The 24,015-nt window shown below is 44.5% G+C and overlaps 4 protein-coding genes across 5 annotated transcripts; 2 read left to right on the forward strand and 2 right to left on the reverse strand.

Annotated features, from left to right (window-relative positions):
• The first annotated feature begins 825 nt into the window (after nt 1-825).
• On the forward strand, nt 826-2,894 carry LOC119556060 (histone-lysine N-methyltransferase SMYD3). Its single transcript, XM_037867867.1, has 5 exons — nt 826-1,174; nt 1,245-1,486; nt 1,550-1,683; nt 1,951-2,413; nt 2,475-2,894. Exons 1-5 carry the CDS (start codon nt 1,005-1,007, stop codon nt 2,843-2,845), a joined length of 1,380 nt encoding a protein of 459 aa, XP_037723795.1. The 5' UTR covers nt 826-1,004; the 3' UTR covers nt 2,846-2,894.
• On the reverse strand, nt 2,846-5,526 carry LOC119556059 (centromere/kinetochore protein zw10). Its single transcript, XM_037867866.1, has 2 exons — nt 4,068-5,526; nt 2,846-4,004 (listed from the first exon to the last, which is right to left on the reverse strand). Exons 1-2 carry the CDS (start codon nt 5,421-5,423, stop codon nt 3,189-3,191), a joined length of 2,172 nt encoding a protein of 723 aa, XP_037723794.1. The 5' UTR covers nt 5,424-5,526; the 3' UTR covers nt 2,846-3,188.
• Nucleotides 5,527-5,997: 471 nt separating this feature from the next.
• On the forward strand, nt 5,998-10,566 carry LOC119557181 (chromosome-associated kinesin KIF4). Its single transcript, XM_037869795.1, has 6 exons — nt 5,998-6,291; nt 6,355-7,036; nt 7,102-7,253; nt 7,309-9,599; nt 9,691-10,205; nt 10,266-10,566. Exons 2-6 carry the CDS (start codon nt 6,357-6,359, stop codon nt 10,309-10,311), a joined length of 3,684 nt encoding a protein of 1,227 aa, XP_037725723.1. The 5' UTR covers nt 5,998-6,291; nt 6,355-6,356; the 3' UTR covers nt 10,312-10,566.
• Nucleotides 10,567-11,149: 583 nt separating this feature from the next.
• LOC119556559 (beta-1,4-mannosyltransferase egh) lies at nt 11,150-23,456 on the reverse strand. 2 transcript variants are annotated; one of them, XM_037868853.1, is made up of 3 exons: nt 22,659-23,456; nt 13,454-14,739; nt 11,150-12,825 (listed from the first exon to the last, which is right to left on the reverse strand). In XM_037868853.1, exons 2-3 carry the CDS (start codon nt 14,252-14,254, stop codon nt 12,253-12,255), a joined length of 1,374 nt encoding a protein of 457 aa, XP_037724781.1. In that variant the 5' UTR covers nt 14,255-14,739; nt 22,659-23,456; the 3' UTR covers nt 11,150-12,252. The 2 variants fall into 2 exon arrangements, with proteins under 2 accessions (XP_037724781.1, XP_037724782.1); XM_037868854.1 differs by lacking the exon at nt 22,659-23,456 and adding an exon at nt 19,105-19,271.
• Between the last annotated feature and the right edge of the window lie 559 nt (nt 23,457-24,015).

Genomic DNA, 24,015 nt, shown 5'->3' on the forward strand with positions numbered 1-24,015 from the left:
TTTGGCAGCCAAAAAACTGAATTTTAATGGCGAAAAAAAGGGTTCAAATTGTTGTCAAAAATACGAGATTCAGATTTTTGTCAAAAATTCGATATTTTTTTTCGGTTTTTCCATCGTAATTCAGCCAAATCAAGGCGTACAGCTAAAAGACCGACTGTTTTGAGCAGCTTGCTAAATATGCTAACGATCCCCATCAATTTAAGGAAAATGTATTTTTTAATAAATTTTCGCATTTTTTGTAAGGGGTTACATCACTTATTTTTGCGAAAAATGGGAAAAATAAAAAATTTCTAGATTTAAATGCCAGTCGATTGGAATTTTAATTACGAGCTCAACGAGGTATAACATTCCTTATTCGGACTAGTGGTTGCATTATGCCAGCCAAAAGAGTGATTTTTTATGGCTGAAAATAAAAATTCGGAATTCTGTCAAAAAAACTAATTTTTTTTCAGTTTTTCCATCGTATTTTTGCCAAATTAAGGCGTACAGCTAAAAGACCGACTGTTTTGAGCAGAGGACAACCTATGCTAGCAATTTCCACCACTGATCGACATAAGCAAAGCATATCCGAAGAGGATGTGCAATTTGAACGCCTAAAACTCGTGCAAGCACCTAAACTCGTAAAAAATACTAAATAAAAACACTAAAATACTGAATTGATTTACATGTGCCGTCCCATTTTCCGCTGAAGCTGTTGTAGCGACTTTCTTCTGTCTCTTTCTAGCACGTGCCTTTCTTGCGGAAGAATAAGCCCTCTGTGTGAATAGGGTATAACGGGTATCTGATAGTCGAGACTCGATTATAGCTTTTTCTTTTGTTGTTTACTTTTGTGTGCTTTTGCGATTTGCGTAAATTGTTTGTTTTTGTTTTATTTTGTGGCTAAAAATAGAGATTCGATGCCGCAAAATATTCAAAAAGCATTCGAAACGAAACAATATTTTTGATCTTCAGGTGTGCGCTCATTTTCAGTCGTCAGCGAGACGGGCCCCCAGGCGAAAGTCGAAATGGCCAGCAGTTCATCCAAAATCGCATCCGCGTCCTTGCCAAAATCCAAAACCGTAAAGAATCCGGCTCCGCAAATAAAGAGGGGTCAGCGGATTCTCACGGAGAAGCCCTTTGCTTTCGTATTGAAGTCCCAGTATCGTCGCGAGCGGTGCGACAATTGCCTGGAGGCGTGAGTCTAGCCATGTGAAGCCATTTCCGGGGTATCCAATTTAATTCGTTATCCCCCCCCCCCCATGCAGGACCAAGGTGCTCAAGTGCTCCAACTGCCGGTATGTGTCCTACTGCCATCGCTCCTGCCAGATGCAAGCTTGGGCCCAGCACAAGCACGAGTGTCCCTTCCTGAAGAAGGTGCATCCCCGGATTGTGCCCGATGCCGCCCGAATGCTCTGCCGTTTGATCCTTCGCTTGGAGCATGGAGGCGATCTAATACGAGGCTATTACACCGAGCATGGTTCCCGCAAGTTTCGTGATCTCATGTCCCGTGGGTGGACGCCACACCTGTTCCTGGCACAATCCCTGCTAATTCCCGGTTAATCCTTTACAGACTACGCCGAAATCAAGAACGATCCCATGCGACTGGAACACTTGGACTCTCTGCATGCAGTACTCAGCGATATGATGGCCGACAGTCCCAGCACGGTGCCAAACAAGACGGAACTGATGAGCATTTACGGTCGTGTAAGTGGCCAGGCACCTGCACGAGAATGCAGGAGCGGCTTGGGGTAGATCCACGGCTCCCTCAAGGTGATGGGACCCATCTTGGCTAAATTTAATTTACCTGCAGCCGCTCCTGGTCGCTCAAATTAGATAGCAATCGATGCTGTTCGCCTCTGGCGCTCTGCCAGGCAGTTGATCATCTAAGAAGGGCTATGGTTCACATTCCCCGGCGCACAGATATGCGGGTGTTCATGCCGTTCTCTTCTTTTCCCCACCTTGCTCTTGCAGCTCATCACCAATGGCTTCAATATTTTGGACGCCGAGATGAACTCGATTGCCACGGCCATATATTTGGGCGTCTCGATTACGGACCACAGCTGCCAGCCAAATGCGGTGGCCACCTTCGAGGGCAACGAGCTGCACATCCATGCGATTGAGGATATGGAGTGCCTGGACTGGTCAAAGATCTTCATCAGCTACATCGATCTGCTCAATACGCCGGAACAGAGGCGTCTGGACCTTAAGGAGCACTACTATTTCCTTTGCGTGTGCACCAAGTGCACGGATGCCAAGGAGTCAAAGGAAATGCTGGCTGCCCTTTGTCCCAATCGCAACTGTGGCGTGGGCATCAGTGTGGATCGCACGAATTGCCCGCGTTGCGACGCAGGGATCAGTCCCAAGCTGAGGAATGCCTTCAACGAGGCAATGACCTTGACCCAGCACAATCTGCCGAACATGAAGGACGTGGCCTGTGGGTTTATGGGACCGACTATCTATTGGTTTGATATAATTCAACTCCATTTACTCCGCAGATCTCGATGTGTGCAAGGTGTGCCTGGATAAACAGACTGGCGTGCTCCATCCATTGAACGTTTGGTATGTGAAGACCTTGGACGCGGCATTTGAGGCAGCCATTGAAGTGGGCAAATGGACCGACGCCTTGGATTACGGGCAACGCTTGTTGCCAGGATTCCGGAAGTACCACGGCCCTTGGAATCCGCTGCTTGGCCTGCTTCATATGAAGCTTGGCAAGATCCAGCTGTACGAGGGTCATGCCAAGGAGGCACTGCACCATTTGGAGGAGGCCCAGCGCATTCTCACCGTCACCCATGGCCGGGATCATAGACTACTTACCGAGCAGTTGTATTTGCTCATTCTCCAAGCCCGACAAGAGGCACACTAATGGGTTATTCAATGTTTTTATTAATTTAAATAAAACTTAAGATAGAAAATATGTTGTGGATCGGAACAACTTTTGTCGTTAAAATGAGTAATCGGAAATTGAAAGCAATCTATTCTATAACTTAATTATTTACAATTCAAAAATTAAGAAACTATCAAGGTGATTGCCTAGAAACCATCGTGCAAATTCAAGATTCAAAATATATTTCTTTTGGCAATTGTGGTGAAAACTCTTCACGGGGTTAAAATAAGGACACATGATGCTAATCTGTAAGAGTGGTATTTCTAAGATTTAGATTCCATTTTGCACGCAAACTATAAGGGAACTTATCCAATCCATAAACCTATCCAATCTGCGTAATGGCCTTTGCCCGGCGATCAGTGTCCTGGAAGAGCGCCCGGATGAGGTGCCTTACCTCGTCCGACTTGTAATTAGCGGTCAGCGGACCGGCACCGTCGCACCACAGCTCCGTGATCTCCTTGAGGGAGGCGTTCATCATGGCCTTCAGCTGTTGCAACTTTTGCCAGGAGACGACTTGGACCACTTCATTCGGCTCGCCAAAGAGGCTGGGCGCCCGCTGCAGTACCACGTCGATGAGGTCGCTCAGCTCGCAGGCCATCGTGGCGGATATGTCGCGCAGCGTGAACACGCGACGGATCAGCTCGGCGACAAAGGTGTTAATCAGCTCGCAAAAGGTGTCATTGTACACCTTTTCCGGTAGCACATTGGCCCACACGTTCTTCAGCAGCTCCAGCTGACGGAGGCACTGGCGGACCAGTTTCAATGGACCGGAACCCAGAGTGTGCGGGCTTTCAAACTCGAAGTCCTTCATGATCTCCATTAAAATGGAAGACTGGTAGTTGACCTGCACCCGGAAATGTTGACGGCCGGTTGACTGCAGCGTCTTGGACAGCGCCGCCAAACTTTCGATGCCCTTGTTGGCATGCTGAGCTATCCAGTGGGTGAAGTACATGCAGTTGTTGTGAAACAGCACCGCCTGCTGTGGTATGCTGTCGAGGAGCTTGCGGTGCACCTTTGGCACTTCATTGATGTAGGTGTGCAGCATTACGGAAATGACGCCGACCAGAGGATCAGTATCGCCTTCGGCTACTTTTTCTGAGGGTTGACGCAGGATGCGGTCCATCAGCTTGACAAAGTCCTGCCAAGGAATACCAATTATACAATTAGGAACATTTTTTATTTAGTTAGGACCCTGGCTTACCTGTGCACTTTTTGAAATCATGCAGCGTGGAAAGAGGAAGGGATCGCTGGCCACTTCGGTGGAGCCATTGTTGGGAGCCACCAGCACCATGTCCTGCAAATCCCGCTGGATGATCTCGCGAGCCGTCTCTAGAACTCGGCGAAACAGTCGATTGCGGTAGAAGGTGTCGTACTGCTCGACGAACTGGCCCAGCGCTCGATCTTGCTCTGGATTGATGATGAACGAGTCTGCCAGCAGCTGCTCAAACTGTGTAACATCTTCGCACAGCGTGGAGGACTGGTACTCCTCCATGGTTTCAGGCACAGCTGGTATCAGGCACTCATTCACCAGCAGCTGCAGCATCTTATCCTTCACATGATCGCCAATGATGCTGAATACGTGCTGCCCGTTGGATACACTGCTGTTGATCCCAGAGAGCGTTTGCAGCAGCAACCGGAAGTTCTCCAAAACCTGCTTATAGCTCGGACGCAGCTGCGCGGAACTGGGCTTATTGGTGGCGTAGGACAGGGAGAGACGGATGTAGGAACCACCGTCGGCATCTTCGCTGTACTCTGCCATTACTGGCTGGAGGATCAGCGGTTCAATGCAGTTGTCCAGCAGAAATTCGCAGAGGCGCACGGGATTGTAGGTCTCCTGAAAGAGGGCATGTACGATTTCCTGCAGCTGCGCCTCATCCCGGCTGACCTGCAGTGTGACGCTTCGCGATGTGGGAAAGGATTTACTCTGAAGCTGGACCAGTCGATCGAAGCGCTCCTGTAGGCTCTGCTGCAGCAGGTGCGCCTGGACGTGGTACTTTACCCTGATGGTTTCGTAGCACTCGAGGACCTGGAAGACACGTCGCACCTCCTGCGAGGCCACCGGCGAGCCCCCGTCTCGTTCTCTAGCATCGTCGCCATAGATGAAGGCCCTCAAACGACTCACTAGGTCCAAGATAACAAGGTAATCTTTGATGGCCTTGGCATCCTCCACGCACTGGAACAGCTCGTCGATTCTGAGCACATGCTCGCTGACCGCCAGGCCCAAAAGGATCTCCCGCAGCTGCTTTTCGCTCTTGGCCAACTTGTTATTCGCCTCCTCCAAGGAGCCCAGTCCTTCTGTGCCCACCGTCTCGAGAAGATCGAGGATCTCCCGGGTCAGGGAGGCCGACTCCTCCAGGAAAATGTCCGGCGAGGTGTGGTTGGGCATGAACTCCGTGTAGTTGTCATCGATGTGCTTCTGGACACGCACCTGGAAGCGAGTCACCCGCGTCAGCACTTTTAAAATGGCCGATTGGATGGCCTCCACGCCGTCGCATCCGTTCCCATTGCCATGGAACGCATCCTGCAGCACCACGGAATGCGTCGCATCGTCCACCATGTCCTGCAGCCTGATTCTTTCCTCCTTTTGCCAATTATTGCGAAAGAAATTGAACTTGTTGTGTGGCGAACCAATTTGCAGGCGCGTTCAAAAAAGCGATAACACTTTAGTGATGTGCGGTTATCTTTAAAAGTGGCGGGAAATTCTAGATGCATTAGGCAATTTGGCTATTTTAACAGACGCTAGTGCTTTAATATAAGTTAGCTAATGGGTTTTTAACTTTAAGTTAACTTTATACAAATAAATAAATAATTGAATAAAATAAAATTGACCATTTATTTTAATCGCAAGTATCTGTGAAACGTTTTTTGTTTAAATTGAAAAGTGTAACACAGCCAAAAACAGTAATTTTTGGTGAAGGGGAATGGCTTTTTTCTTGGCCAGCATAATATGTCTTAATCATAAATAAATACATTTTGACCCTCAAGCGTTTACATAATGCGAAAGTATAATCAGATTCTTATTTCCAAATTTTACCATCAGTTGGCCTTGATAAAACGTACAACCTTTCGAACAGAGAAATCAAACTAGTTTTATTTCCAGTGATGCGTTGAGAGATTGCCTTAAAAAAAGTTAGCCTGAAACTAGCCACATCGACACCTCTACGGCCTATCGACACATCGACTGTCACTAATCGATTACTCCGCCATTTTTGAAAAATACTGGCAGCTATGTGTTCGTTTTAGCGTCGCAATCCTTAGCCTAGGCTCTAAAAACCGAAATTGCCAAAAGTAGCCTACGTACCGGGTTTCCCCGTTGAGGACCCACGTTCCATCGAGCTCTAGATCAATCCAAAATTGTCAGTTGTCCAGGGCAATCGCGTTGCTTCAAGTTCCTATTTTCTTCAGCTTCTCAACGAAAAAAAAAAGGTGAGTGAGCGCCTAATGGCGCCAAAGACGGTCAGCAGATGGTTAACCCCTTGCGACCCCGCAGATGTCCAGCGAGGATCCCAGTTCCGTGGCCGTGGCCCTGCGCGTGCGCCCCATGGTGCAATCCGAGCTGGATCGCGGCTGTCGGATAGCTGTGGAGCGCTCGTCGGACGGAGCACCACAGGTCACGGTCAACCGGACCGAGGCGTACACATACAACCATGTCTTCGACATTGGAGACACCCAGAAGGAGCTCTTCGAGACCTGCGTGAAGGCAAAGGTGAAGAAGCTGCTGCACGGCTACAACGTCACCATCCTTGCGTATGGACAAACGGGCTCTGGCAAGACCTATACCATGGGCACGGCCTTCAATGGAGTACTGGATGATCATGTGGGCGTCATACCACGCGCCGTTCATGATATATTCCAGGCCATCGAGGAAATGCGGGAGGAATTCCGTTTTGAGGTCACCTGTTCCTTTGTGGAGCTTTACCAGGAGCAGTTCTATGACCTGTTCTCATCGCAAAAACGCGAAAAGGCGACCGTAGACATTAGGGAGGTGAAGAGCCGGGTGGTCATGCCCGGTCTCACAGAACTGGAGGTCAAATCCGCTCAGGAGGTGACCGATCATCTGATGCGCGGCTCCTCTGGAAGGGCTGTGGCCGCCACGGCCATGAATGAGACATCTTCGAGATCTCATGCCATCTTCACATTGACCCTGGTGGCCACCAAACTGGACGGCAAGTATGTCGCGGAATTTCGTTGCAAGGATCCTTAATCACTTAATCTCTGCCCTTTATTACCGGCAGACAATCGGTCACCACTTCTAGGTTCAATCTGGTGGATCTGGCTGGCTCAGAACGCTGCTCGAAGACCCTGGCCAGTGGGGATCGCTTCAAGGAGGGCGTCAATATTAACAAGGGTCTTCTGGCCTTGGGTAATGTGATCAATGCCCTGGGATGTGAGTATTTAGGTCCGCCTGTCCTGCTCCCTCAAATTAATTCTTCATATTTCAGCTGGCCAGGCCGCCGGCTATATACCCTACCGCCAGTCCAAGCTGACACGCCTGTTGCAGGACTCGCTGGGCGGCAATTCAATCACCCTGATGATTGCCTGCGTCAGCCCGGCTGACTATAATGTGGCAGAGACCCTAAGCACCTTGCGCTATGCGGATCGGGCTTTGCAAATCAAGAACAAACCAGTTGTGAATCTCGATCCGCATGCAGCGGAGGTCAACATGCTAAAGGACATTATCCAGAAGCTGCGTGTGGAACTACTGGCTGGCGGCAAGATGACCAGCTCCATAACCAGCGCCGTGGGAGCAGCCGGTTTGGGTCCCATCTCCAGTGAGGAGACCTTAGCTGGATCCATGGCCAGTGCTGCGGAGAATCAGCGTCTCAAGGAGCAGGTGCGCAGCCTGCTGGACAGGAATAGGAAACTGCAGCAGGAGCTTCATCACGCCCTGGTCGATCTCACCGAGAAGGAAATGCGTGCCCACATCGCAGAGCAGGCTCACGACAAACTCCGCGGTCATGTGTCGCAACTTAAAAGCAAACTGGATTCGCAGAAACCAGGGGCAGCGGGATCGGAAGCCGGATCTGAGGATCCAGCTGCTAACGACCAACTGCGCGAAATCACCCAACTGGTGGGCCTAGTAGACGATGAGTTGCAGCGCACTCAGGTGGAGCTGGAAACCCAGGGCCAGGAGACACGCCAACGGCTCAGCAGTCGCTCCCATTCCGAAATGGAGGAGAACGGCGGCTCGAGCGGTGGTGATGAAGTCCACGAAATGCTACAATCCCACTCGGAGGAGTTTACCAACAAGCAACTGAACTTCGCTGGCGAACTGCGAAACATCAATCGCCAGCTGGATCTCAAACAGGAGCTGCACGAGCGCATCATTCGCAACTTTAGCAGGCTGGAGGCCGAGGACGAAGATGCCAAGTTGCGCCAGTGCAACCAGAAGATCGATGACCTGGAGGCGGAGCGACGAGATCTCATGGACCAGCTGCGTAACATCAAGAACAAGGATACTTCGGCAAAAATTGCCGAGGAGCGTCGCAAGCGCCTGCAGCTCTTGGAGCAGGAGATCTCCGACCTGCGCCGCAAGCTGGTTACCCAGGCCAACATGCTGAAGATGCGGGAAAAGGAGCGCGAGAAGATTCAGAATCTGAGTGGTGAGATCAGGGTCATGAAGGAATCCAAGGTGAAGCTCATACGCGCAATGCGCGGCGAGTCAGAGAAGTTCCGCCAATGGAAGATGGTGCGCGAGAAGGAGCTTACCCAGTTGAAGAGCAAGGACCGCAAAATGCAGTCGGAGATTGTGCGCCAGCAGACGTTACACTCCAAGCAAAGGCAGGTTTTGAAACGCAAGTGCGAGGAGGCTTTGGCTGCCAATAAGCGGCTAAAGGACGCCCTCGAACGGCAGGCCTCGGCGCAGGCCCAGCGTCAGAAGTACGCCAAGGATCACGGAGGCTCCGCCGCAGGCTCCAACTCCCACGCGAAGACCGATTGCTGGGTTGACCGTGAACTGGAGATCATTCTCTCGATCATCGATGCTGAGCACAGTTTGGAGCAACTGATGGAGGACCGGGCGGTGATCAACAATCACTATCATCTTCTGCAGCAGGAAAAGACAAATGATCCTGCCGAGGCCAAGGAGCAGGCTCGTCTGCTGGCCAATCTCGAGGAGGAGCTGGAAATGCGCAATGCCCAGATCGCCGATCTCCAGCAGAAGGTCTGTCCCACCGATCTGGATAGTCGAATTCGTTCCTTGGCCGAGGGTGTCCAAAGCATTGGCGAATCCCGGGCTGTAAGCAAGCAGCTCCTAAAGACATTGGTGCAGCAACGACGCCAGCATGCGGCCAGCTTGACTGAGCAGCGCACGGCGTTGGATGAGCAGCGCACACAGCTCCTGGAGGCCCAACAGCAAGGGGAGGCTGTAAGCAAACGCCTGCGTTTGGTCCAAACCGAACATGAAGAGAAAATGCTGGCCCTACAGCGTGCCTACGAGGAAAAAGTGGCCGTTTTGATCAGGACGGCCAACCAGAGATCGGCTGAAATTCAACCACCGGCGGAGCAGGAGCAGCAACGCCAGCAGATTCTCGAAGAACTGCTTAGCAGCCGAGAGGCACTGCAGCAAGAGCTGGACAAACTTAGGGCCAATACGAAGGCGAAAGCCAAGGTGCCAAAGGTTGATCTCCAAGATCTCGATGATAGTGTGGAGGTAGTGGAGGTCAACGAAACCATACTACTGAGCGATGTCAGCGACGATCCCGACTGGGTGCCCTCAAAATCAAGAGCCAGGGTAAGTTTAAAGCTATGCATACATTTGGTTCTCTAAAGTTCTAAATATTAGTAGTCCTACACTAATGGTTTTCATCTTGAATTCACCGCAGAGACATCAGTCGAACTCCAGCCGCAATGTGACCTCTAGCCAGGATACCAATGCGACGACAAGCGTCAATGGCAATGCATCCATCCAGTCGCTGAATTCCACAACCACCACTGAGGATGGCAAGCGTTGCAAGAGCTGCAAGTGTCGGACCAAGTGTAACACCAAACGATGCGGCTGCCTTGTGGGTAACAATGGATGCACCGAGAGCTGCATTTGTAAGAGCCACTGCCTCAATCCCATGAATGTCAAGGGGCAGCCACCGCTAAACGGCGAGGGTGATGGTCAGACAGCCATGGAGATCAAGGAGGACCCAGGGGAGGACGACGAAGGGTCCTACAATGCTGACGATGAGGAACAGACCACCAAGGAGAATCCCGTGAACTGCTCCACCCCGAATACGCCCGTCAAAGTGGCGGTCTCGCCGAAGCGTTCGATTCAGGAGCATCCGATGGCCCCACCCACGCCGCTGAGCAATTTGAACGGTATGGAGGACATCAATGGACCCAAGTTGGCAAGGTGGGCAAGAATCCTTAATGTTGTTCGTTCGCAATGCAAGTCTCTGTTTTCAATTTGCAGAATGTCTGGACTGGCATTTGCCACACCCAAGCGGAAGTTCTTCTGAAGTTGGAAGGAAGCGTAATACAAACATGGATATGGATGTGGTCTATCGGGAAACGGAACTGGAACAGGAAGCGAGGAGCAGAGAAGAGTCCGCAGATGCCTGCCAGCACGTTTTGTAGTAGCTAGATTAGTCTCGTTAATAATATGTTATGTTATCGTTTAGGAAATGCTCAATAAGGAATCCATTTCATCCAAGACTGTATTACCCATCCAAGTTTTATAATGTACCAATATAGTATCCAATAATTTGCACTAATCTATTTTTGGGTGATCTGAACTCATTTTGAAATGAAGCGAAGACAACTTTTTTGACTATTTTTTTTATAGTATCCTATATCATTTTATTTACATGCCCATTAAATATTTATATCGTTTTAGGAGATTAAGGACTGTACTTTGCTGGATAGGCATGATTACGAGGGAGATAGGTATATTGAATACCTACCTTGAATATTTATAACTTACAAGGAGTTAAGTACTCGTAATCAATTAGAGTCCATGCCCACATATAAATGTGAACCGCCAGATCATAGTGTAACAATAAATATAAGAGAGTGATAATACTGTTCTTTTGAGTGGAACATTATGCTTTTACTATGGGAACGGAAAGGTTCTAACCCTTATATATATAGATTAATCAGAAAGAATGTCTTTTTTTCATTTTTCAATGCATTTTCAAATTGGTCCCCTATATGAGAACTTGAGCATACTGGATAAGTGTGTTATTGCCGAATAAACGAATCATATTTGTAATACACTTTCCGTCTCGTTTTATTCCTTTATCTGGCTAATGACCCCAAAACCCCCCAACAAAATTACGTATAATTATATTTTTGACATTTTATTATTGTTTTTGTATTTGGTTCTTTTTTCATAACAGTTTAATGTGTGTGTGCGCTCATTTTGGGATTTACGAGGTGATTGCAATGCACGTGTTCCATATTTTCGGGAGGTGTATTTTGGGCGTGGGTTTCAAAGCACCGATAACAGTTAAACAGAATGACATAAAAAGAGAAACAAGGAAAAGTGGAATAATACAGAGTACTACAAAAATAAAGAACAGAGAAATTCGACGGGGGTCCTGTAAGGACCTCTTTCACTAATCACGATCATATCATTCACACCCCAATCATTTTTCACAATAGATACCGAAAAACGTCGATCCTGGGTGCTATGTATCCTGGGGTGAATGCCATGTTAACATAGGCCAAACAATACACAAAGTACATCCAACATTTGCACATGTAAGTACGTACATAAGTCTAAACATTTAAGTTCGCTTCGCTTTTTATCCTTGGTTTCGGTGTGAATGATATTTAACAGATTATCAATTTACAATACATCAATGTACACATTTTTTAAATAATCGTAATAATAATAATAAATCTACAATATACATACAATATTTATGTTTATATAAATATAGCGCATTCTTTCACTACAGACTATACAAAAAAAAATATTTATAATGAAATTACACTTAATGGAGAGTTTTTGTGTGTGGTTTTCTCGGATTTTAATAATTCCCCTAATTGTTGTTTGCTGGTGAGTGGTGCATTTGCATAGATCTCGTTAAAAGACGTTGTCTGTAACATTTGTTCTGTTGGGTCAAATAACCTTCTATTCTCCGATTTCTTTCCTTTTTATTTGGCAATATTATGAATGATAATGACTTTAGAACGAAACAACAATTATATGCGTGTGTGCGGGTGTGTGTGTGTGCTGTGCAGGTGTGTGTGTGTGTGTTGTGGGTGGGTGAGACTTATGCTTAGAAAATGTACAAATCAAGTAAATCAGGATATCAGGATAACACACTGAATCTGGCCTAATTTTGCGAAATTTATCTTGCTTTTTGCATTGTTTCATTTGGTTTTTTTTTTTGAGGGGCGATATGATGACCATGAGGCTACTTGATGACTCCCTTCTCCAGTTCCGCAATATCCTAGACAGTCTCCAGTACGCGCACATCCTTCTGGACCACATAGAACTTGTGCTTTTTGCCAACCAAGCCCCAAATGACGGCCACATTCTCGATGACCACATTCACGGGTATCGTGCACACCGCACCCAGCACGCAGGCCAGGAATCGAAACAATCCGAAGCGGTATAGCGAAAAGGATTTGATGACGCCAAATACATACATGTAGATATTGATGGCCGCAATGAAAGCGCACACGAAATCCACCAGATTTGGACAGGGAATGGGATACAGTGCCGCGAAGATGATGTTCGACGTGGACAACGGCATGGTGACCCACGAATAGACACTGATGCCCAGCAGCAGCTTGTGCTTGAAGGGTATCATCTTGGAGTGCACCACCAGTAGGATGCCCTGGAGCCATCGCTTCCTTTGCTGCAAAAAGTCCAGCAGCGTGAACGGCGACTTTTCGTACATCTCGCCCTCGATGAAGTTGAACGTGTATCCCTGGCTGAAGGCCCGCATCGCGAAAAAGCAATCCTCGGCCACCGATCCATCGATTCCGTTGTCAAAGGACACCGAACGCTCCGCGCCGACCTATGAAAAGTACAGGATAATCAGTAAGTTTTTCATTTAAATGCGAAAAATGGTTGGGTTCGAATTGTGGACATGAAAAACCTTAATAATTTGTCTAATATTTATTATTATGTACAAAATTTGTATCATTTTACATTTTAATATTCCCAATCAAAAATATTTAAAAAAAAGTAAATTGGAAATCAAATGACATTCATGGGTCATGAGAACGTTTAAAGTGTGCTGTTAAACTTTAATCGATTCTCAGAATAGATTGTAGCATAAAACAGTTTTTTATAATAGGGCTCTAAAAGTATATTGATAGCAGAATTTTGACGATTAACAATGACTTGAACTTGTGGAATATTATGTAATTACAAGAGGGAAATACTGCTGCAATTAAATTATTAATTCAAAAATTATAAAATTAACAAAAAATGTACTACTTTTACTGTACAGTAGTACCCCCTTTAAAGAGCTAACAATTTTTTCTATACTACGTTAAGCGCTAGAATTATATCGTTTTTTTGGGGCTTAAAGAGCTGTCAAACTTGATAAAAGACCTCTGGGAAAGTTCGTAGAATTCCCCCAAGAGCCCACTCATTTCCCCGAAATTCGAACCAGCCACGCAACGTATGGAATTACCCACCTGGGTGACCACATAGCTGCCCTTCCAGCTAAACAGCGGCTTGTGGAAGAGCTTAAACTGCAGACGCAGCTTGCCCATGTCATCGGACACCCGAAAGCTGTCCGCCAGTGTTGTCAGCCAGTTGACCACATTCTCATTGGCATAGGTGATCAGTCCCTGGCCAAACGGATGCTTGCCATCCAGCACAAAATTAATGATGCCACGCACCGAATTCTCGGTAAGGAGCGTCTCCTCATCCAGATGGACAATCCAATCGCTGTCGTTCAGCACGTTTACATTATCCTCCAGACAGTATTGCAGAGCCCGGGACTTGAACAGTGCTCCGGTTCTCGTCTTGTACTCCTTGGGCACCACAATCTCCCGGATGCGACGATGTTGCGCCAAATTGACCGCCTTATCGGTGACCACCTCGATCAGAAAGTTCTCCAATCCGGTGTCCAGGCATGTGTTCATATTCCGCAGCACATTGGTCTTGACCAAGTCAGCGAAATCGCCGCGCGTTACCACACGGATGCAAATGAAGGGGGCCAACAGGGGGCTGCCCTTGAGGACAACCTTCTCGGGGAAGGCATTGTAGAAGACCAGGCCGCAAAAGTTAAACAACACCTGGGGCAGCGTGAGGAACGTGAGGAAGCGGAGTAAGTACAGCAGAACCGTGGCAAACTGGCCGTATTCAGTCCATGGATCCACGAGGGTGAACGAGTTCTCGTCAATCTTAATACCGCCGGAGAATACTTCGAAGGTAACTATCACAGTGATGAGCAGTGTGCAGTGCAGCAGATGCTTTGTGGTGGAGTTCATCTTGGTTTGCGGGATGTGTGATGACTTTTTTGTTTTTGTGTCTAATATATTATATATTATATATAATATATATTTTATCTTAAATGGCTATAGTCCTCCTGCCTTAAGTAGACTTGTGCTCCGCTTTCCGGCGTATCCGTTAATCCGTATCTGCCTCGTTTTTGTTTGTTTGTTCGATCGTTTATTCGTTTCGCGGACTCAAACTGAATGAGTCAGTGGCTACCAGACTGTATTAACTATGGTTCTTGTAAGTTGTTTGTGCCTTGAGCTCAGCGATTACGGCTGAGCGGAAAGGAAGTGGATTCAGGCACCCAAAGTAGATAAGTAGTGCTCCGAATCCTCTATCAGCTCCTGCGCGTGCTTCTCGGCGGTGACGGCACCTTGGCCTTCTCTTCAGCTATTGGTAAACTTGGACTTGGTTTTTCCCGCTGGCGTTGGCTTGCTTGCATTTGAGACTCTCAGCTCTGTTTCCTGTTCAGACATTTCTGTAAAGAAAACGAAAACCAGAAGAATGTTTAGCCATGTGCTGTCGAAATTGAAATCTGGTGAATGTTATCCTTATCTTAAAATATAAAAACCAATTAGAGAGCAATTTCGTATTGATTTCAAGAACCGTTCTTCTCGAATAAGTATGGAGACTGTTTTTCGAAATTGAAATCTGGTGAGTGTTAAAAATATATATGTAAGTATTTGAAATGTACAGAATGTTATCCTTATCTTAAAATATAAAATCAAATTAGAGAGCCATTTCGTCTTGATTTCAAGAACGGTTATTCTCGAATAAGTAAGAAGACTGTTTCTCAAACTGAAGTGGGTGTACTTCTAAAGCATTTTATGGTCGTATATACAAAAACATATTGCATTTTTAAGCTGAAAGCTCGTAGTGATTGTGTATAACCGAAACCAAACCCGAACTTTCCGCTGTTATTAAACAGATTTCGCTCTATAATACGTCGAAAACAAACCAAATATGCCACACAATTGGCGCCTCCTCTCTCTGTTGTGAGTCGTAATCTGGCATTAAAAATTAATTAGTGCCGGCCAGGCGGAAAACTTAATTTTTTTAACCTTTCACATCGACCACATTTTTTGTAATATGATTGAATTAGAACCGAGTGAGAATGGGCGTTTCCTGTAACTGCCATGGAAAGATGTTAATCATGAGCATCGCGTGCCTGGCAGCCCATAACTATTGATCATATAACCGAGCCCTAGGCAAGCTTCTTCCATATTTTCCCCAACATTCTCGTATTTATTCATTCTCCTCCATAAAGCCCGTATTAATTTTAGAGCAATTGGCGAGTTCAAAAGCCAACGAATTGATTACAATTGGTACACTTTTTTGAATTCGTATTCGTTTTATTGCTGATGGCCTCGAAATGGTTTTTAGTTTTCGGTTGGCCACGCAGATAACGTCTGATCAGCTTACATACTTATATATATCATCATAAATAAGTCCGTGTAGGTATGCATAAGTGCCCATCAATATCCGAATGATATTGTGTTTTGCAAATGTTTCCATTTGTCGCTGGCTGCTTGCTCTTTTCATAGTGACTAATCGTGATATGATTAGATGTATTTAAAAAAAGAAATAATGAGCAAGCAAATGAGCAACGAAACTGGGGATACCAGGAAATGTTTTGATTAAATCAGCAAACCTTTCAATGGCACTTTCGAGTGCATTTAAGATAGCTATAAATTAAATTAGCGATAAGAAGTCTCCTCCACATTAATCATCAATCATTAGCCAATAAACAGTCATCATGATTGCCTTGCTTTCTTGCCCCATAAAACATTAAAATGTTCCCCCATCTCATTGGGTATGCAATCTTCAGGCTAGTGAGGCACTAAAATAATATTTGGGATCATAGAAATTCAATTGAAATCAATTCCAATTAAAAAGAACTAAACTTTTGGAGAAATAAAATATTCCTTATAAAATCGAATTATCAATAAACCAATATATATTGCCATCCTCAAGTATTTAAAAAATGTATGTTAATTCCCAGAAAACAATCAAATAAAATCTTTTCACAAATCAATTCATATATATTATACTACGTATGTATGTATATATAGGGGTTCTGCAATCAACGCCCCATAAAGAAGACTGTGCGAGGAAGTTGAACAATAGGGAATCGACAAAGAGTCCGAACTTTATACACACATTTGATATGTGTGATTCATGGTAGTTCGGTTGGGAAGTAAAACTAACTAACTGCACCAAGGAAGAATAAAGAAAATCGCTGACCAGGGTGTCAGAAATGCCGGCGAAATTTTCCATCGAGTCGAATCCCACGGGACGCGACGGAAGTGTCCACCAGAAGTCTGGGGCGTTTTTCCATACAAGGGTGGGCACATAAAGATTACACACGCCCCATATCGATTTATCTAAATACACACACACACATCTGTTCAGGGAACCACCCAGGAACTCGGAACTCGGGAAGCTAGTAACTTTGTAGGTTGGGCAATGATAAAAAAAACTATCGGGGGCTGGCCAGCAATCGAAGGTCTATAGGAAATTCTAGTTCTTGGAATATTATATCTTATTTATTCATATAAAGTGTAAAACTATGATTAGAGCGCCAGCAACTATCGGCTTTCGGCTTGTCTGGGTTCGAACGTTTGTTTAGTTCTTGGAATAGCTTATGCTCATATGAATAGTTCTATATTTATTGGAACCCCTATATCAAGTGGTCACAGTAAGTACTTGGGTATCGCTGAACATTGACCCAAGTTTTACAGTGCTTATCGGTTAAAACCCATTCGTATATGCCGTATGCCTTCGAAAATAAAAGCTGTAGCTATCTTGTTTACACATTTAAGCTCTGGCAAAAATACTTCATCTTAAGTTCCTTGGAAGAGATAATATACAAAATCTTGAAAAACTTGGAAGTATCATATGAACACTCTTTAGGTTTCCTTTTAATTCCCTGATCTTTAATAGTCAATTCCTGGGATTTTCACTGTATTTGGCCCGGCTATTGTGGCACTTCAGTAATCCAGATAAGAAACTCTTCACCCGAAGAATGTGGCATTCGGACCCGCGTTCGAGTACACTATTTACAATCCGCCTACGATAAATGACGGCCTTGGGCAATGGCGAAATCCTAGATACACGCGTTCGTACGTCAGAGCGGTTCAATACCAGCTAGATTGGTGTGACATGGGACATGGCACATGAGGCATTCCAATCCCAATCCCCATCTGGTTGGGGTATGACGAACCCAATCCCCAACCGATGCCAGTGACTCCGGGGGCTTATCACCGACTGCTCCATTCATTCGTTAATGAATCATACGGTCGCAGGAAAAGGAGGTGCTTCAACCACAATTCCGGTGAGACCCAGTCTCAGTCTCCGTCTCCGTCTGAGACTCAGCCTCAGATAACCCGGACCTTTGTTGTTGGGGGCGTAATGAACTTGGATCGCTCGCGATAACCGGTCCGCTCTTATATAAACAACAAAATCGGACAGACTGACTAACTAACTAACTGACTGACTGACTGGCTGGCTCGGTGCAATAATTTTAACAATTGTACTACTACTATAAGGTGCTTTTCATTTGCTGGCTTTGTTTGTTTTCTTCTTTTTTTTCGCAACTAACTGCGAGAAAATGAAAATGAATGCAACGCTCCAACGATTGCAGGGCAGTGCACAAAAATTGAATACAGTGGATATATGGGTTAAGGGAAAAATCGAAAGTGCAAATAGTTAATTAAGTATGAAACGAAAATAAAGCTGCTTTCGTTATTATTGACCATAATGTTGAGTATTTGCCAAAAGATTCTCTGTGTAATGCCAATTTCATCACTTTTAATCATTATTTACTTTCTTTATTTACCTTACTTCATTAATAGCTAAAAGTTGTCCTTAATATTTAAATTTTCGTCATTATTTTTATTAATGCCTTGACCGACAGTTAATATTTTTCAAATACATATTAATCGCCAGAAGACTACCTTAAAAATACAATTCAATCAGCTTTAATTTCTTGATATTTCTCAGAAATCTGATAAGTCGCCAGAGGATTATCTATGTAGTGGCGATTTCCCTTAATATATAACAAAATATCGCTGATTTACCAACTATTCGCAAGCGATAACTACTGTAGTATGCGATGCCATTGCTGATATACTGGTTAATTGTCGCGGCACATTGTTCCCGGGGACAAATCCACAAATCCACTTAAAAAGCGAGCGATGAGAAGCTCCAAGTGCAGGTAGGGTAGGCTAAGGTAAATCTAATCGTGAGCACCTGCCCTGAGTCACATCATCGCACTTGGCACTCGGGAACTCGGGCACTCGAGAAGCGTTTCCATTAGCCAAGTTAATAGTTAATAGTTCATGTTCTGTTCTGTTCGGTTCGGATCTGTTGGGTTCTCAGTGCCCTTACTCGGCAGCGGCCCATTAATTAGCACGTCTGTAGACTGGCCTAGAAGTCAATTAAAGTAACTACACCAACCACACAGAAACAAACTTTGTAATATCCATATGGCTTAGATAATATAGTGGTAAATATTGGTACTAAATATTAACCAAATGTTTAGTAAACCTCGGATATTCATGATTCTTCAAAATCAGTTTTTCAGGATCGTCTCTTAATTAAATAGTATCACATATGGACAAGGACTAAGAATTTATAGCTGATACGGATCCCATACATATGTTGTATCTGTATTCAAATCAGATGATAAGTTATCGATTTCGTTGTCACTGCAAACATTTTTCCATGTGCACATTATATGTCAAAGTCCACTGGAGAGGTCTATGAATGGGAAATCCCCAGTTCACAGGGGATCGTTCCAGGTGTTTGGCTTTGATTTTTTTCCCCGAACCACCCTGCTCACCAGTCCATAATCGCGCGTTTTTGTTTTTTGTATTATTTATTATTCGTATATAGCTTTTATTTTTTTTTCGTATATTTCGCTTTGATTCGGTGCACGTTTTCGACTCGATTCGATTCGTTTCGTACGCGCGGTTCTCTGACTTTTCCTCTCGTTTTCTCGTGCTTCGAGCTCCGAAGACGGTCGCCGGTACACTAAGCTCCATGGAAATCGGTCAGGTACACCTGCCCATGCTATATCGTATACGAGGTGGGCCCTGTGTGTGTGCCCCGTCATAATAATAAATTAAATACGTTATCAAGCGCAGAACACAATCAGCAGAGGGGCAGAGCGCCCGCTAACCATTGTTGGTAGTATGTACTTGGTACACGTAGAAGAATCAGCCTTCCGCAATAATCGTCAAATATTTCGAATTGCCCAGGACTTATCGGCATTGCGGAAATCTAAGCCAACTCATTCCAGATGCATTATACGTCACTTCAGTGATTAACCAAAACAATTGGGGGGTTTTTCGGTGATTTATGATTTACTCGATGCGGTTCCAACCTGATTACTTTTGATAACACTTAGATCTTTTTTGCATAGTATTTTGGGGAGTGTTTATAGTATAGCGATTTTATGATTTGCACACCTATTATATTTCACATTTCCTACCTTATAGTTGGTTTATTACTTTTTTCCTTATAAGATATAAAACCACATAATATTTAATAACATAAATATTCATCTAGCAACTTTGCCTTATGTGATATGATAAACTATATAAACTAATGGAAAAATTAAGGCCACCCTTTTTTCTGTGTGTAGAGCTCGATTACGTCGTAATCGTAGTGCGCCTGCCGGCCACTTCTTGAATCATTTGAATCACACAAAGAGTTCAGATAATGGGTATAGTGAGTGTCTGCCACAGTGGGTGACTAATTAAAGAGTTTGCACTCGGTTTTCAGTGGGACAGTAGTGCCTGCTATTTATTACTCCTCCAGAAATATCGTCATGAAGAGGATTCCATGAAGAGGAGCCCCCCAGATGTGGTCTTAAAATGAATATGCAAAAGCCAATTGGGGACGTTGGCAAGAAAAACTGTAAAAAGACACGTACTGAAAGCACAGATTACCAGTACAGCCAAATAAATATCAGTTGATAGGGATAGGGTTGGTCTTTCCCCCCCCCAATGACATCATGGGTCAGGAAATTAGGTAACATGCCAGTTGGTTGTAAACCCAGTTCAGTGGCATCGATGGAACTGGCGCTGATAGCCATATAGATAGGATAATTGCATGCCCGAAAACCAGATAGGGACATTTGCCAAAAGTAAGGTGCGATTTCTGTTGTTGTACAGTGGTTATGTAGGTAGCAGTTGTGTCGTTGCTTTTCGCGACATGACATCATATATAGGTCAGGAAGTTGGGCGACAATGGGGAATAGCATCCCGAACTGGGGACAATGGAATGCCACCTTATAGGGGCTGCTCTTTTTTTTCTGTTCTTTGTCACGCGCCTCGAGTGGAGGAGGAGTAGTGGACGGTAGTGCCGGCTAGTTTTGGAGACTATACGGGTTCCAAGGGCCGGGAGAAAAGAGAGCGGGCTTATCGCGGGGGTCTGAGCAAACACACACGGGGCGTGTGCGTCTGTATCTGTGTGTAGATAAGCGTCGACAGAGCCCACAATCAGCAATCGTTAATTGTGGCCACACCACAAAGGCAGCCCGAGTGCAAGTCGCACTGCAAATGCACTTCTACCCGGGATTAAGTCAATACAAAATGGTGGGGCAATCTGCCGCAGACGGCGATAAGGGTTACTGAAAATATTTCGTAAAAAAATACAAGTTCCAGTTGAAGTAATCCCTTCACAAGTGTTAAACAAACCAAAAAATATATGTTATGTAAAGAAAGGCCCACTAGAATGTTCAAATTCACTTTTACTGAATTTTACTTATAATTTTTTTTAATTAAGAAGCATAAGGTGGGCTAAGCTATATAATATATAGCCTGTTTATAATGGAAATTGTTTACAATCTAAAGCCTACATTTGTTCTTATCTGTATCAGCAATTCAAAAAGTGCATTGTATTCTTTTTTACATTGTGTCATTACTCTAAATGAAAAAAAACTCTACTAAAGGGAATTTGTGTTTTCTGGGAAACGTACACTTAAGCTTTTCGATTAAGATCTTAGCTTTTATAATGATTAACTCAGAAAAGTAGTACAGCAATCGATTATATTTAGATCTTATGTACCGAATCGATGGATCTTATTCCAAATATTTGGTTAACCTAACGTTTCCGGCAAACGGAAACGGTTCTCGTTTTGGGAATACCCGAACCCCATTCATATCTTTAAAAAAAACTCTACTAAAGGGAATTTGTGTTTTCTAGGAAACGTACACTTAAGCTTTTCGATTAAGATCTTAGCTTTTATAATGATTAACTCAGAAAAGCAGAACAGCAATCGATTATATTTAGATCTTATGTACCGAATCGATGGATCTTATTCCAAATATTTGGTTAACCTAACGTTTCCGGCAAACGGAAACGGTTCTCGTTTTGGGAATACCCGATTCCCATTCAGTGTTTACATCGCGCAATTGTCAATTCTTCTTTGCTGCCTTCTTCCACAATTAACCCATTCATTTGTAGTTTGTAAGATGTTTACTCGGACTCAAATTAACACACAAATAAATGCATGCAAATAAACATCCTGTAATGAGAGGTTTTTTTCTTCTTATTTTTTGTTGTTGCATGGTGACTGTACATTGAGGGAGTGCTGGCTGGCGGCACAAGGGTTAAACACACCCTGCTGCGCCCCCGTCGGGGGGTTAAAGGGGGGCCCTTGCTCAAGGACATTCCCCGATGGCTATGAATATTGAATGCAGACGAAAGTCACGAGATCCCAAGTAACTTTCCAAGTTAACAGGTCACAATGCCACACGGAAAAAAACCCAACAACACGCGAGATCTCCACAGACACACAATGGTGGTCAAAATAATAAGACTTTCTGTTGCCGAATTGTCGATTAGTTGCTCATTGAGATGTCGGTTTAAGCTAAATATAATTCTTTGCTTTAGATGTTTTTTTTCCCCAAGCTTCATATTTAAATAATAACTGAGTAATGCCTATTAATAATCTTATTGGATGACCAAAATGACCACTATCAAGTTTTGCGAAATATCAAATTTAACTTATGTGTAAGCCATTATTTAATGATCTCTAATTATTCCTCTGCATAATTCATACCCACATTTTTCGTAAAATCTATATTTATACTTATTCTTTTGCCCGCAGCTGTGCACATATAAAATAAACAACAACTAACCACTAACCAAAATGTGCTAATAGGCGGCCCAAGGGCGGCGAAAAGGGGTGGTCAAGGGGGGGCGAAGGCGGTACGTGAGCGGGTGGCTAACCAAGGGCGTAGACAGTTATGTCCAAGGGGGGGTCAAATGTTTGATCGACTCTTTTAAATTTTTTAAAATATTTGTATTGATTTTATGACACCTCCCCACCCTCTGCAACAAAATCCTGACTACGCCCTGAGGGCTAACGGGATTAGTTTTACTAACCATGTTTTCCATGCAGGTTGCCTGTGTTTTTTGTTGTTGTTATTTGTTTGTTGGCGGGCGGAAGGGGGCGCGGCAAGGATGCTCGGGGGTTTTCCGCGTTTTTTTGGGTGTGCCGCGCCGCGAAAATAATATACTTTTTTTTTTGGCGTCTCTCCTCTCCCTTCTTTCGCACGCTCTCCCTCTCTCTCTCTCCCTCTTTTGCCCCGCGATTTGTTTGGTTTATTTTCGTATTAGAATTCCTTGTTGCTGGGTTTTTGCTGTTGTTGTTGCTGCTGCTGCTCTTGTTGTTGCTGCTGTTGATCTTTTCTTGTCATTAATATTTGCAAATGGTATATTGGAATATGTATTTATAAACGTCGGTTGCCTTGCTAATTTTCTTCCCTCTCTCAGTTCACCGGTTCACGCCGCTCTCGCTTTCTCAGCGCACTTTGCACAGGAAAAAAATGTATTATTGTTGTGGGGGAAAGCCCAAACAATCGACGAGCCTTAACAATTCGCTTAAGTTAAGGGAAAATCGATTTTCCCACGAGCACGGCGGTTTTTTTTTGTTTTATTGCCACTTGATTTTTTTTCTTCACTATGCGTGTCGCGGTGTGTGTGTGTGTGTGCGCTGTGCGGGTGTTTCGTGTGTGTATTTGTGTGTGTGCGACGGGCGGCGGAGCGGTATTATTTGCGAATCGCAAAATTCACTGGGCGACTGTTCTGCAGATTGGCGCGCACATTGCGGGGGATCGGATTCGTATTCTCCGGATTCGGTTTGTTCAGCAGCCGAGTTTTTTTTCGATTCGATTTCGGTTGCTAGAGGTGGCTGGGCGCCGACGGAAACATCGATGGCTCGATTTAAAAAACTTCTGAAATATCGATATATTGATTGCGACTATCGGTGTGCAGCTCATCACTAATGGGGCTGGTGCAGGGTCACACTCGAATTGGCGCCAGAAATTTAAAATATTGATTATTTTTATAATTAGATATTTAAGTTATAAGTTTAAAATTACAATTTAATAATTGATCGGAAAAAACTTAGGATTTTGACCATAAAAAACCCCGTTTAACTAAGTTAGTAATAACTCTTATAATACCTATGCGATTGGTAGGATTTTTAGCATTTAGATAGACATGCATTATTAATCTATAAAATCAATTTCAATTTACACTGAAACTAATCTTTAAAAATTTTGCGCGCCAGACAGACTTTAGCGTTATGGGTCTCTAAGATTGTTGAGTCCCTACAGACGTTCCATATAGTCATTGCTAAATCGACTCAGCCAGTGATCTGATAACGAATATATATACTTTATAGGGTCGGAAACGCTATAAGATTTAATACCCCAATATCCCAAAAAAAAGCGAACCA

This window comes from Drosophila subpulchrella, chromosome X (assembly GCF_014743375.2).
Source record: "Drosophila subpulchrella strain 33 F10 #4 breed RU33 chromosome X, RU_Dsub_v1.1 Primary Assembly, whole genome shotgun sequence".
Lineage (NCBI taxonomy): Eukaryota > Metazoa > Arthropoda > Insecta > Diptera > Drosophilidae > Drosophila > Drosophila subpulchrella.

Excerpts from the sequence above, each read along its gene's own strand:
- LOC119556059 (XM_037867866.1), bottom strand. The coding sequence starts at position 5,423 with ATGGTGGACGATGCGACGCATTCCGTGGTGCTGCAGGATGCGTTCCAT. Across the intron at positions 4,005-4,067 it reads TGATTTCAAAAAGTGCACAG|GACTTTGTCAAGCTGATGGA; the intron begins GTAAGCCAGGGT and ends ATTCCTTGGCAG.
- LOC119556559 (XM_037868853.1), bottom strand. The coding sequence starts at position 14,254 with ATGAACTCCACCACAAAGCATCTGCTGCACTGCACACTGCTCATCACT. Across the intron at positions 12,826-13,453 it reads GCAGCTATGTGGTCACCCAG|GTCGGCGCGGAGCGTTCGGT; the intron begins GTGGGTAATTCC and ends TACTTTTCATAG.
- LOC119556060 (XM_037867867.1), top strand. The coding sequence starts at position 1,005 with ATGGCCAGCAGTTCATCCAAAATCGCATCCGCGTCCTTGCCAAAATCC. Across the intron at positions 1,487-1,549 it reads GTTTCGTGATCTCATGTCCC|ACTACGCCGAAATCAAGAAC; the intron begins GTGGGTGGACGC and ends AATCCTTTACAG. Across the intron at positions 1,684-1,950 it reads TGATGAGCATTTACGGTCGT|CTCATCACCAATGGCTTCAA; the intron begins GTAAGTGGCCAG and ends TTGCTCTTGCAG.
- LOC119557181 (XM_037869795.1), top strand. The coding sequence starts at position 6,357 with ATGTCCAGCGAGGATCCCAGTTCCGTGGCCGTGGCCCTGCGCGTGCGC. Across the intron at positions 7,254-7,308 it reads TGTGATCAATGCCCTGGGAT|CTGGCCAGGCCGCCGGCTAT; the intron begins GTGAGTATTTAG and ends TTCATATTTCAG. Across the intron at positions 9,600-9,690 it reads CCTCAAAATCAAGAGCCAGG|AGACATCAGTCGAACTCCAG; the intron begins GTAAGTTTAAAG and ends AATTCACCGCAG.